Source organism: Octodon degus, unplaced genomic scaffold (assembly GCF_000260255.1).
Source record: "Octodon degus isolate 3935 unplaced genomic scaffold, OctDeg1.0 scaffold00254, whole genome shotgun sequence".
NCBI lineage: Eukaryota > Metazoa > Chordata > Mammalia > Rodentia > Octodontidae > Octodon > Octodon degus.
In genome coordinates this window covers 1,934,679-1,953,626 of record NW_004524830.1, presented here as the reverse complement: position 1 = coordinate 1,953,626, position 18,948 = coordinate 1,934,679, and the positions used below count along the sequence as shown (strand labels likewise).

The window sequence follows — 18,948 nt, the reverse complement described above, 5'->3', positions numbered from 1 at the left end:
GTTCCACCACTGGTTAAGAGAGGATCAGGCAGGAAAGCAGCAGCTTAGAGGATGGCAGAATGGATTTCAAAAGCTCAAAGGGGTCGAGGAGCTCTGTGCTGTCAGCAGAGGCTTCTTGGAGAAGAAGGTGCATCAGAGCAGACTATAAAGAAGACTATGGAATCAGCCTTGTGGAGACCTGTGAAGCAGGTCTCCCGACATTGGAGGTGGGGAAATGAGGGCCTGAGATGGAAGCCAAGCCCACGGAGGGACACAGACCTGGCCTGGTAGACACAGAGGGGCATAGGGACTCAGCACTCTCTGAGCTCTGAAAGGTCACTGCGCTGGTGATGGCATGCCAGTAAGAAGGGGCCAGATGAAGAGCAGACCCAAACATTGTTCTTGACACTTGGCAAATAATTAGGCTCTGCAGGTCCCAGAGCATAGTCACTCCAGTGCCTTGCCCTGGGCCCAGGGGATGACCTGCTTGCTCTGGGTTTTGGCAATTCAGAAACTGACTCCCCAGAACCAGTACTCCTTGATACTTTGGGGTCATGACTATGGCTCTGCTGCTACTATACAGCCATCCTGCTCCTGCTTAGCCCCTACCCTGGTGAGTACCCACTGGAGCACACTGTGCCCGTCACACCTGCCTTTCCATACTGGGGCCACACAGCACAATCCCTGCTTTCTGGTCAGCATCACCCAGGATACACAACCCTTGCAGCAAGATGTCTCCAACTCCACCACTGTGTGTCTTTCTTTCTCTTTGCATCCATCCCATAGACTCTATGAGCCGAGGACCTTATCAGTGTCAAGAATAGTATTTATGGGAAAATGCTCATTGCCACAGCAACCTTAGTGGTCGGCTTGGTGCATGGTCTACGGGCTCCTTTCAGGTCCACAGAAAGTGCTAGTAAGAGGGTGGTTAAGCGGGCTGGGCCCTGCTCTTAAGTTTGCAGTTTGCTGGTCATGTGGGTGGAGGAGCCAGCTGGGAGCCAGAATGGCAGCCAGGACACAGGTGGTCCGGCACCTGACATTGGTGATAGGCTATCTGTCCAGGTTCTCAGCTTAATGCACTGCCACTGTTTTTCTGCATCTGCCCAGCCTATGTGAAGAACCACCAGTCAGAGGGATTTTGTATTGACCCAGAGCCCTCTTACTTGTTGGGGATTCCCTGGCACATGTGACAGCTGCTCAGGAAGTGGATGGGCTTTCTGTGGGCAGGAGAGGAGCCACACTGCCAGCAGGGGAAACCAGGACTTAGCAGCACTTTGGACAAGTAATAAATAGCTGAAGCAGGGTGAGAGGCATAGTCACATCCAAGGCACGATGAGCCCTCATCAGAGGGCAGGGCCTAGGATCAGCTCTGGCTTCCCACACAGATGTGGTGATTCTGTTGGGCTAGGTAACACAGGCACACCTTGTCCCTTGATGGAGTTCAGGACAGGGTTATAGCATCCTACCTAAGTGCCAGTGCAGCCCCGGGGCTCCTTGAGTATAAGCAAGGAACCAAGGTTCTGGGTCCTGTGCCCCACTCTGCACTGAGCAGCAGTACCCAACTTCTGGGGCATGCCTGATTTCTGGTCAAGGGAGTCAACCCTCTGCCAGCAGTTCTGATCCTAAGCTGGGAGCCTTGGTATCCCCTCTTCTCCAGGTCTCCCTAGCCAGTGCCGGTATATGCTTGTGTAAATTGTCACACCTCTTAGTGCCAAGAGTTTTCAGGTAGACTGCTAAACAGTGGTTTTCACCTTCCTTTAATCCTAACCCACCTCAGGGCCCTAGCCTTTTCTATAGGTCAGTATCTGCTGTGCCTGGGGTTCCCAAGGGGACAGGAAGGAGTGGCAGCAAGGGGACAAAACAGAGCTCCCACCCATGGCCCTGGATTTCTCAGTAGAGGAGGAGATGAAGTATTGAGTGGGATTGCAGTTCAGTCCCAGGGATGTAGGTAGGGGTAGCTTTATTTAGCAGCTGCTTGGTACTATGTAGGCTCTGTGTGCTAGAAGTTAGCAGTTAGCCAGACAGTGGCCATGCCCCAGGGCACAGCTCCTTTGTAGGAGACAGACACTAAACAGTTGGTGAAGGATGGAACCACCCATGATCTTGTGTCAAAAAGCACCTGGAGCTGGGAAAGCAGCAGCACCAGATCCAAGATGGCGGCCAGCAGGAGGCTGATGAAGGAGCTTGAAGAGATCCGCAAATGTGGAATGAAAAACTTCCGTAACATCCAGGTTGATGAAGCTAATTTATTGACTTGGCAAGGGCTTATTGTTCCTGACAACCCTCCATATGATAAGGGGGCCTTTAGAATTGAAATCAACTTCCCAGCAGAGTATCCATTCAAACCACCGAAGATCACATTTAAAACAAAGATCTATCACCCAAACATTGATGAAAAAGGGCAAGTTTGCCTGCCGGTAATTAGTGCTGAGAACTGGAAGCCAGCGACCAAGACCGACCAAGTAATCCAGTCTCTCATAGCACTGGTGAATGACCCCCAGCCTGAGCACCCGCTCCGGGCTGACCTAGCTGAAGAATACTCTAAGGACCGTAAAAAATTCTGTAAGAATGCTGAAGAGTTTACAAAGAAATATGGGGAAAAGCGACCTGTGGACTAAAATCTGCCACAAATGATTCCAGCAAGTGTGAGCAGAGACCCCTCGCAGTGCATTCAGACATCCCGCAAAGCAGGACTCTGTGGAAATTGACACGTGCCACCACTTGGCGTTCACTTGTGGCAGTTACTAACTTTCTACAGTTTTCTTAATCAAAAGTGATCTAGTAACCTGTAAAGAAAGGATTAAAAATTTCAGATATTCTAAAAAAAAAAAAAAAAAAAAAAAGCACCTGGAGCTTGTGTTGGCTGGGACCTGGCCTCCTCTAAGAAGATGAAATTTGAGGTGAGACTGAGGAAAAGTAGCAGTCATAAAAGCGCTTCAAAAGTAGTTAGATCTGGGGCAGAGCTCTGGGAAGATCTCTGGGAGGATGTCTGATCCTACTTTGAGAGATCTCTGAGCAAAAAGAGGCACTAACATGATAGGCAAGGCCCTGAGGAAACCAGGGGACAGGGCCTCATGGGTGGACCTTACAGGGGACAGGAAGTAGTTTGCATATGAAAGGGTGGAAGTGACCAGGCTACTTGAAACAGATGTGATTTGCACTTTAGAAGAAGGCTGCAGCCTCAGGAAGGCGGATAAACTGGTAGGGCAAGTCTGGGAGCAGAAAATCAGACAGCAGGCTCTGGTCTCTTCTGTGTGGTGTTTGGGGATGGCTGGCACTAGGGAGTGGGCTGTGAGAAGTGGTTGCACTTGTGTTTGAGGTTAGCAGTTTACTGATGAGCATAAAGTGGCTATATCAGAGATGAGCTAGATCAACGACTGCTTGAAGCTCTTGTCTTGGGGTTGCTGGGGCGCCAACCTCAGAGCTCCACAGGGCACCTGTGTTCCAGGTGTTGGAATCTCAGCCTGGGGGTGTGGGGGACATACAGGGCTGCCTGTGCTTGTGGCTGTGCTAACACTTCTGTGAGGAGTGTCTTGTGGAGCTGGGCTTTGCAGGGCTGGGCCCAGCTAGTGTCCTCTGCAGCCTGTATGGTTGTCTTATTTTCTTCTCACATGGTCTAAGGTCTTCTCTTGGAACCAAACTCAAGGAGGATGCACCTATGACCTCAGCACCAACCTGGGAGAGTGCATCCTAAAAGGGCCCCATGTCTATGTAACTCTGGAAGACTCTCCCACTGATGGCTGGTCATTTGCTCTTGAGGCACAATATCCCAAAGAGACTGTAGAATGCAGTGCAAAAGCCACAGAAAGCTCACAGCCAGGACGGACTTCTAATCCAGTTGCTCCTGAACTTCCTCCACAGACTGTGCAGCAGCTGTCCCAGCCTTGATCACTCCCACAGGGTGCTCACAGCTCACAGTGTATCCATCTCTTGGTCCACCTCTGACTGGGAGAACCTTTTCCATGTTTGACATTCTCAGAACTCTATTACATGGTCCAGGTTCTTCTCCGGGAGACACTGTCTCTCCCAGGCAGCCTGTAAGGCAGCATTTCAGTTGTCTCCCTGTGTATGCCCCATTCTCTAGACTCTAGTTTCTTATTCTCATTTCCAAGTAACACAGACTTAGTTCCTCTGAGACACAAGGCTTAGAACAGCCCAGGCTCTCCACTGCCATGCAGTCTCTGTCTCATCCTGACACTTGTCTTCCCTGGTGTATGTCTCAGGTGAAAGTACTGCTGATTGGGAGTGATTTTCCCTTTCTCAGATAGCTCTTATTCCTGAAAGTCACTTCAGCTGATTCATTTTTAATTGAGTGATCTCTAAGCTCTGAATGAAGCGGTATATAATCATCTGGATTTGTGGGTATAGGAGGTTTCTTGCCTCTACTCTGTCATTGAGGTGTCTTGCAGCCCTGAGTAACTCATTCATATTCTCCACTTTCTCTCACCCTGTGGGGACAGCCACGCTGCTTCCTGTGCTCTGGTCTACCTTGAATGAGGTCAAAGCAGACATCAGGCATGCCTCATCATTCCCATTTCTTCCTCCAGAATTGCTGTGAAAGCGATTAATCCCGTAGTCCAAGCTCTTTATTATTATTACAAAAAATCCAGTGATGCCGACACAATAGTACAATAGCTGCAGACTAAGAAGGGCTGTCTGTGGGGGAGTCTGCATATGGAAGGACCCTGGAACCAGTAGATTTCCCTTGGCATAGACTTGAACTCTCCTGAAGGAGGGGGTTGAAAGCCTGGCATGGTGGTACCATGCCCTTACAGCAATGTGAAGATGTGGTGACACTACAGGGAATCTGCTTCTGGGCCTAGGGAGGGTTGCCCCAAAACAGGTGCCCTCAAGCTATGAGAGGTATGGCCAACTCCTGGGGCACAAGTGTGCCCTGAATGCAGAGGGGATGGTGACTGGGCAGAGGGGGAGACAGCTGGCCTGTGGGACAGCCCTTTCTGGGCCAAGCCTGTGCTGTCAGATACCCAGTTGCATTGCCATGGGAGCTGTAAGCGAGTTCCTAGGGCCTTTCCCACAAGCAGCTGGCAGGGGGGGGGTGGGTAGTTCAAGGAGCTATACCTAGCTGTTACTTGGTTATGTCGTTGTGTCCTCTCCTTTGTGATTGTCCTTTCTCTGACTGGAAAATGGACATGTCCATGACACCTCAGATATTTCCCCTGAGATGCCACCTACCCTCTTCTAATACCATGAAGGTTCTTAAGAGACAAGCAGCTCCCTCCAGGCACTGGCTGTTCGTCTGTATGCTCCAGGCCGCCATCAGGGGGAAGCCACTTCCACCAAGTAGCTGCTCTGTTCTTTGGGCCACTGGAGGCGCAGGAGCAGCACATGTCTTTAATGACCAAGACCAGACATTAGACTGGGGATAACATGACAGGTGTTTTGCAGAAGATGGAGGGATGGCCTAGAAAGTCAGGAAGAAGAGGTGGATGAGAGGGCTTCCTATTTATTCCCTTGGCTCAGCCCATGTCTGCAGGTGCTGCTGTGGCAGGAAGCAGGCTGTGGGTGTCTAACACTAGGAGCAGCAGGTGGGTTGTGCTGGCTGCATATGGGAGGTCTAAACCCTTCTGAGGCCAGTGACAGACAAGGGTTTTTTTTTGTTGTTGTTGTCGTTCCACAAGTTGCATATGACAGGGCCACACAGGCACAGCAGGAGAGACCCCACATTGTCCTTAGCGTGAGCAGTGGCAAGCAGAGACCTCAATTTTGCTGGGTTGTCCTCAACCATAGGGCCTTGTATGTGTTTATTTACTTCATTTAAAAAGTCATGTATAGGGCTGGTGAGATGGCTCAGTGGTCTAAAGCACCTACTTAGAACAAGCTTAGCAAAGCACAGGGACCACAGTTCAATCCCCCAGCACCACATGCCTGCCAGCCCCGCCCCCTGGTGGGCTGAGCTGGCCACACACACACACACACACACACACACACACTCTCTCTCTAAATAAATTAAATAAATAAATAAATAAATAAATAAAAATAACATCATAGAAAGAACCTGTTTAAAAGAAAAAGTCATGTATACATGTGATAGAGCGCTGAAGTTAGTATAGAGTGAAACACTGTTCTCCTGACACCTCTTATCCCACCACCAGAAAGTAGCCACTGTTTATGCTTCCTTGTGTATCCTTTCGAAACTTTTTAGTGCATACTCAAGCTTATACTTTACCCAAATGAAATCATGCTATATTGTTCAGCAGCATGATTTTTTTTTTTTTTTTGGTACTTTAATAATACATCTTACAGTTCTTTCTGTGTTGATATATATGAACCTTTCTCGTTCTGGTTAATGGTTGCATAGCTAAAATCATAGATTCTTTGGGCTACAGAGAGCCTTCAAGGCAATGTGATCTAATTGCCTCATTTTGCTGCAACCTGAAAAGGTGAGGTGACTTGCTGGAGGGCACAGTGAGTGAGGGGATAGAAGGGTTCCTCCCAGAGCTGCTGAATAGGAAGAGATTCATGAGGGCTAGAGAGTGGGATGACAGATAGGGATGACCCTTACTGGCTGACAGCATTTCAACAGCAGCAGCATCTGCATCCATCATCCCAGACTATGTATGTTGAGGGCAGAGGAAGGGCTGGAGAGGCAGTGGTGGCCCTCTGCACCTGCTGAAAGCCAGTTCACAGGATATTGAAGTTGAGATGTCACTTGGGCCATAGTAACGTGTGTCCTCACAGCACAGCTACAGACCCCTGTCTTGATCAGCAGAACAATCCATCCGTTATTTGAGAGCAAGTGCTCTATACTCACTAGACTCTTGGTGTGTCCTTTGTCATTTTTGTGAGGCATTGAAACAGTAGTGCAGGAGGAGGTGACTTCTCTTGCTCTAGACTTTTTGCTTGGCTGTATGTGCTGCCCTGTCCCTTGAGATGCCTACCCAGCATCTTACTATAAATATGGCTTGGTAGGCGTGGGGAGCGCACAAGAGCTGTTGGAAGGACTGCCGAGCTGCAGTTGTGTACACTATGTGATTACCTCACTTAAGATGGGTTTGAAGCTGGGGCCTCTGGTTCTTGAGGCTTGTAAGAACTAGGGTGTTTATATGTTATGAGTCTTCTAGCAAGGAGGACCGCTGAGGTTCCCCAGCCTCCCTGTCCCACCTGGGTACTTAGGTCCTCCTCAGGGCATGTGCTCCCAGGGCATCTTCCCCCCAGGGTACCCACTCACCAGGATGAGGATGGCAAGCCACAGACTAGAAAGGGCACATCTTCCTGGAACATCAATTTTACATGAGGCTTTGAGGGGAGAGATGCTATTTTTATATTAAAGCAAACACTGATATTATGGAATAGCATGGAAAGTTCAAGTCATATTTCAAGATAAAAGAGGCAATTTCAAAGCAGTTTTATCCTTCTTTGCCTCAGGCAACTTCAGGCTCTACCCCTGAACCCCAGAGGGGTATGTGTTTCTCCTCCGCTCTTGGGGACTGTGGGAAAAGTGTGTTAGATAGAGAAGTTTTCTCAAGAAATGCAAGTTTACCTTCAGTTTACCAGAGCAGGAGCAGCTCTAGGCCTGGGTTTCTGCTCCCTTATGTGTTAGGCTGAGTCCTCTCCCTGCTACCTGGTTTCTACCACTCTACCTGTGTTTTCTCTAATGTTGGAGTTTTTTTTTTTTACCATGGTGCTGATTTGACTACTGTGTCAACTCTCTCTGTTACCTCTGTTGTCACTTGTTTATTCCCTGAAGGTGATTGGATTGGCCCCTGTCAACTTGTACTTCTCAGACCCACCACTGGGTATGGGCTAAGCTCTTAGCTGGACTGAGGAGTTCACTTGTTGCCTCCCAGATGCAGTCCCCTAGGAGGGGTGTGGGTTGGTGTGTGATGCTTCCACCCAGCCAGGGTGTGGTGCAGAGGAGGCAGGGCCTCTGTCAGGGAACAGCTGCAGGGCCCTGGAGATGAGCAGTACCTCCCCAGGGAGCCCTCTCCATGCAGCCTCTCTCCCGGCCCTCACGTGTTCCCAAACTTTCCCGGTGTGCAGGCTATAGTCTGAACAAGCGCTGGTTGCTGCTGTGGCTCAGACTACCATCGTGGAGTCTTCACTGGAAACAAACTGCCTTGACACAGGTTGTCACAGAGGATCCCAAGGGAAGAGGCAAGGAGGAAAACAGCAGCGTTGGGGGCAGGTGGCTGGTTGCTGGGGAGAGCAGCTGGTGGTGCGACCCCAGCCATACACACTGTGCCTCAAGGCCTTGCTGACCCAGTAGGGCCCACATCTATTCATCCAGGCTGACTGTAGTTCAGGAGTCATTAATCCTCTTTGTATCTCTAAGTGCTGTGACCAGGGACAAGGTTCTCTTCACAAGGATGTCGTGTTATCAGTAGATAACAACTCGGGAAAGATTTTTCTTCTTTCCGATTAATATGTAGCATTGCTATGGGTCGGTGTGCTGGAGTCGGGTGTTACTCTTTTAACTAGGACATCATTAACAGAGGAAAGCTGCTCTCTTGTCTCATCTTACCGGGTCATACTCTTCAGTGGCTTTTCACTGAAGGCTTTGCCTCTGTCTGGTAGAGAAAGAGGCAGCCGTTCATGGCTTCATAGGAGTCAGGCAGACCTAGTTACTCACTGGTCCTAAGAGTGGGCACAGATTTTTCATCTCTAAAACAATGACATTCCAGGCCTCTTTGCCTGACAGGATTTAATGTGATCTCTGGCAGTTGGCACTGAGAACCTCAGGGGTCATGACCTTTTGTCAGTGTGCTTGGGCCTTAGGCAAGCCATGTGCTTTGCCTGAAAGGGGCGCTCCCTCCAGCCACACCACATCTGAGGCTCAGATGGAACACTTGCCCAGAAGCTTTTCTGGCATGGACTGGCCAGGTTTTCTACTGAGTGGGATTATGGCCCCAGAGGAGTCTGTTACTGTCAGTCACTATAGAAGAGTGAAGGTACAGAATCTGTACCTTGGGATTCCAGTGAGGACTCCTTGTTGTCTAAAGGACTTTCTCTCCAGCACTGTGCTGTGGGAGTTTTGTTTGACCCTGTGGCAGAGTTTCCACAGGCCTGGGCACTTCCAATGAGGCCCCTCAGGTCCCTAGGTTGGCACTGGGTCACCTCCCATGGTCAGTCTAGCTCAGACTCCTGCACTATCCTTCAGAAGTCAGACTGGGAATGAGGTTCTTCAAGCTCTTTCAGTTTGCTATGATTTGTTTTTGCTGCTTGCTTGTCCCTTGTGGGTTTTCCTCTTCTTCTTACCTGGAACTTGCCAGTTAATAGACATAGTCATTTTTCTATGGAGCACTATGCTGGGCTTGCAAACTCTGGCTGATCTTCATCCATCACCCCACTGGGAAGAGAGATGGAGCAGGGATGCAGAACTGGGCTTCTTTCCTCTAAGCAGTGGTGTTGGCATAAGGTGCCAGTTGGCCACTTTCCGATCATTGCTGCGTGACTTTCTCAGTACCCTCATCCTGCCCTACTTTGCTACCCTTTGAACTATCCCCATTTGTACAATGCCTGTGTGATACTTCTGGAACTTCCCATTATTCAGGCTCTCCTTTCCTGGATATAGATGAGCTTTTAATCCTGTATTTAAAATGATTCTCAGTCAATGGATTTGATTTGTATAGTTGTGAGGAGAAAGGGTCTACACATTCATGTTAGCCATGGTCACATTCATACTTCAAAGGTAAAGCCAGAAAGGACAACCTTGTAACATACAGCAGATGTGGCAGAGGCCTGGAGCCCAGAGCACACACCTCACACTTCAAGTATGCTTTTTGAATGGGTCCAAGGCCCCAGGGCCATAGCCCATAGCTGGGAGAAGCTCTCTTGCCACTTTCCACAGTGACTACCAGTAATGGCTGGCTCCTTAGTATTTATCCCCCACCCCAGGAACCTACATGGAAGACAGGAGGATAATTTCACAGTGAGAGTGATGATTCTATAGGACTTGCATAGCCTCTCTGCCAGCCTTTGGATTACATCTTGACTCTGGGAACTGATGATGCTACTGGTGATGTTGCCCTGTTTTCTGAAGACAGCTCAAGCTCCCAGTGACTGTGCACTTCTCAGGCTGGCTTCCCTTGGATATGCTTAATCAGGCATGGAGGCTATTCATCCAGACCCTGAGGGCAGGGGCCCTTACTCAAAGAGGCACTCTGGCTGCTGTGGGAACTCTTCCTGCTTGGGGTGAGTTGCTTTAGAACTCCTTCCCTGGCCCCACAGCTGCTTCTCCTTTTCCAAGAGACTATTGGCACCATGGCCCCTTTTGTAAAAATAGGTCTCCTTGGTGAAGATGCTGGATTGTAAGTGGAAACACCATGCTTAGAAAGGAAGCATACATTGGCTCACTTATTGGGACAGGGCTGGCCTGAGGTGCTCCCTGACCCAGGTCTTCTGCATGTTGTAGTAGTTGTCCTCTCAGCTCTGCTTCCTCCAGGTGGGCAGCACCGGAAGACTGCGCCTTCTTTCCTAGGAATAGAACTGAAGCAGCATCAGGCCTGATTGCCTTCATTGCATGCAGCCCTGTCTATACCTGTGTCTGTGGCCGAGATGGGGGTATGCACGTCCTAGCTTGGCCTCAGTCTCCAGCAGTATCACCTGAGTTTCTGGACACTGTGCGGAGGCTTCTGACACTCAGGCGAGAGTCAGCAAGTGATGGTTGCAAAAGTGACAGATATTTGATTGCTACCCCAGCTGACTGCCTGATTGTGGACTTTGGCTTCCCCAGGAAGTTAATGCCATTGTGTTGTGGTCACAGATATGGAGCGATTCAGCCACTCTGTGCAGAAACAAGGCCAACCCATCTCCCCATTGTCGGGGTGGACCATAAGATCACTGCCTCTTGGGTTCAGCATGTTGCTTAATGTGAGCTTTGCCTCCTGATGGCATCACAGATCTCACAGGTGCAAGCAGCAGGGTCTGACAATGAAGAAGGGAAAAACTTGTGGGCCAGAAAGGATTGGAGGACCAGAAGCCAGGGAACTCATGCTGCATTGAGTGTGTAGCCCCAGCAAGGAAATCCGCAGCCTGTGGTAGGGGTTGCTAACTAGAGGCAGAATCACAGACATCTGAAGACATTAGACAGCCAGCTGAGTCCTGATTTATTGTCAGTTTTTATCAGTCCATGTTTGAAATCTAGTATTTTAGAGTTCTTTATATAGTCCAGTTATTAGCTCTCTGAGGAATGAATTTTGGAACAGGTGGCAACATTTTGTTTCCCATTCTGAAGGTTGTCTCTTTACTCTGTTGCTTGTTTCCTTTGCTCCTCAGAAGCCTTTTAATATGTTGTAATCCCATATGTTGATTCTTGGCACTACTTCTTGTGCTCTTTGAGGTCTATTTAGAAAGTCTTTACCTATGCTTATATGTTCAAGAGTTTGGTTGTATTATCTTTCAGCAGTGTTTCTGCTTTAACATTTAGATCTTTGATCCACTTTGATTTTAGTTTATTACATGGTAAGAGATACAGGTCTAGTTTCAGTTTAAATCTGGATGGTCAGTTTTCCCATCACTTTTATAAAAGACGCTGTCTTTCCACCAGTTCATGTTTTGTACTCGATTGTTCAAGATCAAACAGTTGCATACGCTTAAGGTTGTTGATGTATCTTCTGTTCCATTGATCCACATGTCTTTTTATGCCAGTACCATGCTGTTTTATCACTATAATTTTGTAATATAATTTTAAATTCAGGATTGTAGTTTTGTTACCTAGTATTGCTGTTGCTATTCTAGATCTCTTCTGGTATCATAAAGATTTTAGGGTTTTGGTTTTTTTTTGTAGTTCTATGAGGAGTGCTGATAGTTTTTAAATTTGGATTGCATTAAATCTGTGTAGCAGTTTTGAAAATATTACCATTTGACCATATTTATTCTGTCTATCCAGGAACAGGCAATACTTTTCCATTTTTTTTATGTCTTCGTCTACCTTCTTTTTCAGGGTAGTGTAGTTATAATTGTAGAGGTCTTTCACTTTGTTGATTAGGTTAATTCCCAAGTATTTAATTTTTCTTGGTGCCATGCTGAATGGTATTATTTTCCTAATTTCTTTCTCAGTTCATTATTGGTGTACAGGAATGCTATTTATTTTTGTATGTTGATTTTGTATCCTGGTATATTGCTGAATTGGGCTATTAATTCTAGGAGTCTTTTAGTGGATTTTTTGAATGTTCCACATAGAAGATCTTGTCATCTGCAGATGATGATGATTTGACATATTCTCTTGTTTTTTCTCTTGTCTAATTGCTCTGGATGATGCTTTTGTTAAAACTTTGGGTACTATATTGAACAGGAATGGTGACAGTAGAAATCTTTGTCTTGTTTCTGATTTTAGAAGGAAGGCTTTAAGATTCTCCCCATTGAATATGATGTTGGCCATTTGTTTGTCATAAATGGATTTTATCAGACTAGATAAGATCCTTCTGTACCTATTTTTTCAGTTTTTGTTTTGTTTTGTTTTATCATAAGAGGATGGCTGCAGCCAGGGTGAAGAATCTGTGTGTATGGAGTTGGTCATGGGCCAGTGCCTGTGGCTGCTGCATTGTCCAGGGCATAAGAGCATGGCTATTTTGTCCTATGGGCCAAATCCTAACTTTTTAAAGGAAGGAAGTTATTTTCTAAAGTGTACCCCAGATGTCTCCACTGGAGAGTTTCATCAGATGGACATATCTGAATGGGACTCCAGCCTGGGTGCCTGGGACCATTGTCTGGAAGCTCCTGAGGCAGGAGAGAGTAGCGGGTACTTCCCAGGTGAGTCAGCACGGGTGGCTTGCACTCCCGCAGCAGCTTTCTGGACCTCCTGCCTCTAAGGTCCATCACATCCCTTAGGATGAGAGGAGGTCCTCATCAAGTCAAGGTGACTTGATGGTGTTAGTCCCTGTGCTTCACCTCATTTGAAGTGAATCATGTGCCTCAGCCTGTGTGCCTGGCTCTGGCCCCGCCCTCCCCACCTCTGGGGAGCTTCTTTGGCCCTCCTTCCCTTGTGCGTGCCTGCCAGCCCTCTGCACTTGCTGGTGCCTCTGCTGCAGTGCTATTCCTTTCCCTTGTTTCTCTCTTCCTTTGTGCCTTTTTTTGTGTCTTTTGTTTCCTTTTTTTTCCTCCCTGATACTTAAGTCACAACCTCCATTGAGCTCCTTAGAGGTGATTTTCCTTGGCCCTGCATGTGCAGCCATGGATTCCACTTCACTACCATCAGCCTGCCCTGCTTTGTATCCTTTATGGCCCACATCAGGCTTTATTTTTGTTGTCCTACTTGTCTCCATAGTGGCCCACAAACTCTCAAGGAGTGGAACTGTGTCTGAGCATCAGTTCCATGTGGAGAAAGGTTGCAGGGTTCCCTTGTAACTGTCTGCCCGAGGCACATCCCTTAGGATGAGAGGAGGTCCTCAGTGAAAGACAAGCCCTGCTCTTATGAGGGTCTCGAGGGCCTCTGTGACAGAGGCCTGAGAGCTTCTGAGTGTGGTGCCTTGTCCAGCACTCCATCTGCAAGTGGAACCTAGGATCAGCATGACGAACAGAAGCATCTTGCTAATGCCTCTGTGCCTTGATGCGCAGCACCTTATCCAAGTACTTCGGTGTCCTGCCTAGGCTGCTGTGTCAGATCCCCAAGATGCACCGTAGCGCCTTAGCCATGGGTTCCTAGTTCAAGTTCACAGCTAGCTATGCTATCACTAACATTTTTTACCCTTCTACTCCATTGCAGAGAATTGTTGAAATTCACTGTGTCTCATCTCTATAATTTTATTGAGGGGCAGATCACCAGTAAATAGTGGAACTGGAATTAAGATTCATCTCTTGGTTCTTTTATTTTTATTTTCTGTTATACTTCCCATTTTGTTTTCACACTCTTTAGACACTCTTTCAGCCAAATATTTTTTTGCAATTGTAAAAACCAGATAACCAGCAGCACTGAAGTAGGGCTGGCTGCACAGCATTTCTCCAAGGGGCCCTCTCCCAGCTGCAAAGCTGCCCTGCCTACTTCTACACCTGGCAAGTGGAATGATTATGGTGGTAGATTACCTTGTCACTCCTGTTCACTCCAAGTACACCCTTGAATTTCCTCCCATCTACCTTCATGTGGCCGCTGTCCATCTAGGCTAAATGCTATTTGCTACTCTGTAGCAGTCAAAAGCTCTTTGCCTCCCTTCTTTAATTTCCTCTCTAGCCTACGTTGGTTCCAGGGCACTGCATCCTGGTCCAGAGGCCCTGGGTCTTCCTAGGATAAAATCAACCTTTCACATTCCATAGCATATTTGTAAAAAATTGTTTTTCACTCATCACATTAAGTGGGATTTTGATCTTTTTGTTTGTTGGGTTTTTTTATTTTCCCAGTACTAGGAGTAGAACCTAGAGCCTTAGCACTGAGTGGTATCCTCTGCCCTTAAAAAAGTTTTTTTTTTTTTTTTTTTAATTTTGAGACAGGGTCTTGCTAAGCTGCTGAGTTGCCCAAGTGAGACTCAAACTTGTGATCTTCCTGCCTCAGCTTCCCCAAGTGCTGTGATTACAGGTGCGTGCCACCATGTCTGGTTCTCTTCTTACACGTTTATCAGGTGCTTTGATCTACATCCCTTCAGTGCTGACAGATGCTTGTCCAGTGTGTACCTTGTTCAGGAAGCTGTGAGCTAATGGGCTCCATGTAAATACTCTTTGGGGAACATTTCTTCAGCTCCTTCCAGTCCAGGTGTTCCAGGGCATTGCCAAAGGTAGAGATCCTTCTCCTCCACCAGCACCCAAAGTGAAAGCTTTTGCTGACATCCAGCTCTCATCTGAAGGTCTGACAGCCAAGGTTTATTATGCAGTGCAAATCAATCTTTTAAAACCCCTATACAGCTATTACTAATTAACACAGCTTTACTTTTATCTGTTGCTTTATGATGGAGAGAGAGACAGAGACAGAAAGACAGAGACAGAGAGACACAGACATAGATAGAGACAGAGAGACAGAGATAGAGAGAACAAGGACTTACATATAAGGGTCTGATACTCCCTCATAAGGACAGAGTAGTAACCTTCACTCTCAACTGTACATCCATGAACATACACACGTGTACACATCCAAGACCAAAAAGTTAGGAGATGCAACCAAACCCCAAAAAAGACCTGGTCCTGAGTGCCAGTTCTGCCAAGACTTAGGCACATCTCTTGCTATGGCAGCAAGAGAGAGACATAGAGAAATACAGAGGGTCTCTCCCCTCTGCCTTTCACACATGCAGATACCTAGGTCTCACCTAGAGCTACTGTCACTAACACTAATTAGCAATTCACACATAGGCAGGGTTTAGGTGGCAGCCAGACAGGTGCATTATGTAGGACAAGGACTACTGTCCCAGGGTTGAGAAGTGCTTACAAGAGAAGGGAGGAGAGGGAGTACTGAAGGAGGAGGACGGGAAGTATGCTGGGGCAGGACAGATCAGGCCATGGGTCAGGAGGCCCTGTCCTACTGATTGCAGAGACAAGGCAGGGACAAGGGCCCATCAGTGAGGGAGTAGCGGACCACCTTAGCTGGAGGTGTTGGAGGCAGAGCTCCAGAAATGTGTCAGATCTGAAGTAAGCCAAGAATGCCTCATTCATTCCTCAGATGCCCAGCATTCACAGTAAAAATAAAATGCTGTTCCTGAGCACAGGCAGTTCCAGTAGAAGCCAGGGTGACAGACATACTAGAAGTGATTACAGAGTAGTGTGGGAAATAGTGCTGAAAAGTGCACGAGGGGTGATCAAAATATATGGTGAGTATTTACATGTTAAGAATTTACTCCAGCAAAAGCCGCGTGGCCATGAGTCCCCTTAAAATGATCCCTTTGGCTTAAACACAATGACCTCATCATTCTTGACATTCTCTACAGCAGCTCTGGAGTCTTCTTTCCTGTTCTTACAAGATGTGACAAAAAAATACAGTGGATGCTGCTGCCATCCAACCAAAAGGCAGGCTTGTAAAAGTATGGGGATGGCATTATTTGCCTGGGTCCCTGGATCTGGCACCATGCAACTTGCCACTCTTCCCTAAATTCACAATGACCACCAGAAGGTGAACATCTGAATCCGTTAAGGACATGAAGCAGGCAGGACAGCACACCTAAAAGTACTCACATTAGAAGGCTTCCAGAACTGCTGCAGAAAGTGGCAAGAATGAGGGAATAAGTGTTCAGAGCGAGGGGGACGGTTTTGAGGGAAATCAATAGCAATGTATAAATTTTTTAAAACTTTATTTACTGTAGTTTTGATTACAACTCATATCTAGTACAGAGTACCAGAAAAAGAAATGCTTTTACCTGGGAGAGGAATAACTGTACAGTAGAAGGGATGTTGTTGGGTCTCGAAGCATGGATAGGAGTTTCTCAGGTGGACAGAGAAGACTACAGAAGAATCAATATCTGGAATATCATGGAGGCTTGGAGAATAGAAGACATTGTGAGCGAAGTATAGAGACTAGTAAGGCAGTGCTAGGGTCATTAAAAACAATGGTGTGAGGACAAGCTGGAGCAGAGGAAGTAGCAGTCGGAAGACCAGGGTGCATATGTATTAGGTGTGTCCTCAAAGTTCTCCCCTCTTCATAAAGACTGAATCCAAGCACTAGTGGTGGAGAAGAAGGGAAGGACTCAGAAGACAAGCAGGAGGCAGAATTGTCTGCATCTGGTTGCCAGCTTGATGAGGCCCCGAGGGACAGGGAGCAGTGGTAACTGACAGGTAACTGTCCAGAATGAGTAGTGGTAGCACTCAGCAGTGCAGGAACTGCAAGAAACAACACAAAGTAAGAGAACCAGAAGATGGATGTTTGGAGGAGGAGGAGCGCCCTGGCAGGATTGTCTGACAGAGGAACTGAGAACATGGGAATAGATACAATTAGTGGAGCATGGGCCACAGGGGTTTCATTGTTCAGTTAAGCCTTAACAAGTGGAAGCTGTGGCAAAAACTGTCACGCTGTCTTAGGCTGTAGCTACTGCACCGAACTCCTCTATCAGCCCTCCAGCAGTGGCCACAGCCCTGTAGGTTTCTCTACCCACTGTCTCCTAGGCATTTCAGACACCAGTGCATATATGTCTCTCTCATTAAACAGCCCTGCCCCTTCTCACGTAGGTAACTGCAGTGCCTCCAGCAGGCTAGATTGTTTCCACTCCTCCCTCTGGGCAAACTGAATGCCACTGCAGTCAGGAGATCTTTCCAGGTGGAACCTAGCCATACCGTTACCCTTGCCACACCCTTGGTAGCTCCCTGCCATGCCTAAAGCTCTGCTTGAGTGCAGGTGGCCCTGGCAGACTCCTGCCTGCGTTCTTCCTCATCTCCAACCATGCTTGCTGTGCTACTCTAAGAATGCGCCAAGTGGACTCCCCACCTCAGTCCCTTCCCCAGGTGGTCTTCTCACGCCCATCAGACTTCTGCCTGAGTGACCTAGCAGAGGGGCCTTCCCTCATCAACTTTTTAAAGCAGTACTCATCTTGTGGCTCCTTATGATCTCCACCTGCTTTGGGTTTTAAGTGGCATTTATTACTGACTAAAATGGTGTGTTCACCTTCCCCATATCCAAACTGTGAGTTCTGTGAAGGCAAGGACTTCACCTTTCCTGTTTACTGCTGTCTCACTGCTTAGGAATCAGGTTTGGTGAATAATGTCCTCTCAACTATTTGTCAAGTGAAGAAAAGAAACAAGTGAACTGTGTCATGCTGTGCAGCATACTCAGGACGTTTGTATCTCATAGCAGTCAGATCCCCAGCTCATTCCAGAAAGCTTGTGGCCACTTTCCCTTTGGACCAGTGAAGAGCAAATTCAGGGAAGTGTCATATTCCATGTTCCAATTGGCTGGGGTCAGGAACACAGATGGTGGGCATCTCTGGTGAGGGTGAAGGGGTTGTGGATGCAGGCAGAGGCATAGTTGGTACTGGAGGAAGATGCTATCGCATGTATGCTTGTGGGCATCTGCTGGCAGGAGCAGTTCAGGGCTGGCAGTTGATGGGGAACAGCCCAGAACCATAAGAAACATCAGCTAAGGTTCAAGTGCAGATCTGTGGCTCCAGAGTCTGCTGCACCCTGGGCAGAGAAGGCAAGGGGTCTGCATAGACCCACATTTCGGAGCTTGCTATGGGGATTGGAGTGTGTCCTGCCACCAAGTCTGAGGGCCACATTGGTCTAGGTAGGGATAGAAGCTGAATCAGAAAGAGTGGAGGGGAGCTGGAGCAAATGATAGTGTCTTGTGCCCTGGAGGGTCACCGTCTTGGATCAGAGCAAGCTCTTGGGGAAAGTGGTATGTGCACTCCCCTTGGGGTAGGTGCAGAGTAAGTCGGGGAGAAGGCAGCCCACTGTCCCATCCAGATGACAGCATAGTTAGGTGCAGCTGGCCCGCTTTCTAACTTTTCCGGGAAGCAGCTATATCGCCACTTAATAAAATAAAACATTTTACTCATTCATTGATTTGGAGCCGACCACATGTCTTAGGCTTTTAACTTTATCTTGAAGATTTGAACCTATTTATGAAATCTTCTGTTCATTTCTCATTTGTACTTTTTACTATTTTCACACTTGAGATACTCCAAATCTGAATCTGTTAATTATGATTATTTCCCTTAAAATTCAGCATTCTTGTGAGCTTTGAAGAATATTTGATAATTAGGCTGGTGAGTCCAAGTCTCCCCCAATGACCAGTGTTGGCTGGGTTAACAGCACCTTGGCATGGGCCTCCCCTATCTTCAATCTGTTCCTCTCAGATTTCTAGGATTTACTTGGGTCTTCAGCCCTTGGCCTTTTTTAGTGCACACTAATTTGGCTGAGAAGCTCTCTTCCTGCCCAGGGTAGCCAGAATTTTGGGCTTCACATTTTCCACATGTAAACATGCCATCAGCACTATTTTGCCTGTGTGGTCTTTGGTTTGTTTTTTTGTTTTGTTTTGTTTTGTTTTGTTTTTTCTCCTGAGAGACAGCTGAGCACAAAGGAAGCCCCTAGGCCTATTGTCAGAAGATTCTCTTTTGCTTGAGGTTGTGGCATCCTAGGCAGGGTCCTTTGTTTTCTGAACCTCTGTCT

General features: G+C 47.5%; 2 protein-coding genes across 7 annotated transcripts in view; both read left to right on the top strand.

The window, feature by feature from the left end:
- Chchd6 (coiled-coil-helix-coiled-coil-helix domain containing 6) overlaps nt 1–18,948 on the top strand; it is a 264,538-nt gene that overhangs the window by 185,984 nt on the left and 59,606 nt on the right. The window lies entirely within an intron of this gene.
- On the top strand, nt 2,113–2,797 carry LOC101572521 (ubiquitin-conjugating enzyme E2 L3). Its single transcript, XM_004646105.2, has one exon. It carries the CDS (start codon nt 2,133–2,135, stop codon nt 2,595–2,597), a length of 465 nt encoding a protein of 154 aa, XP_004646162.1. The 5' UTR covers nt 2,113–2,132; the 3' UTR covers nt 2,598–2,797.

Coding starts and splice junctions, on each gene's coding strand:
- LOC101572521 (XM_004646105.2), top strand. CDS start 2,133: ATGGCGGCCAGCAGGAGGCTGATGAAGGAGCTTGAAGAGATCCGCAAA.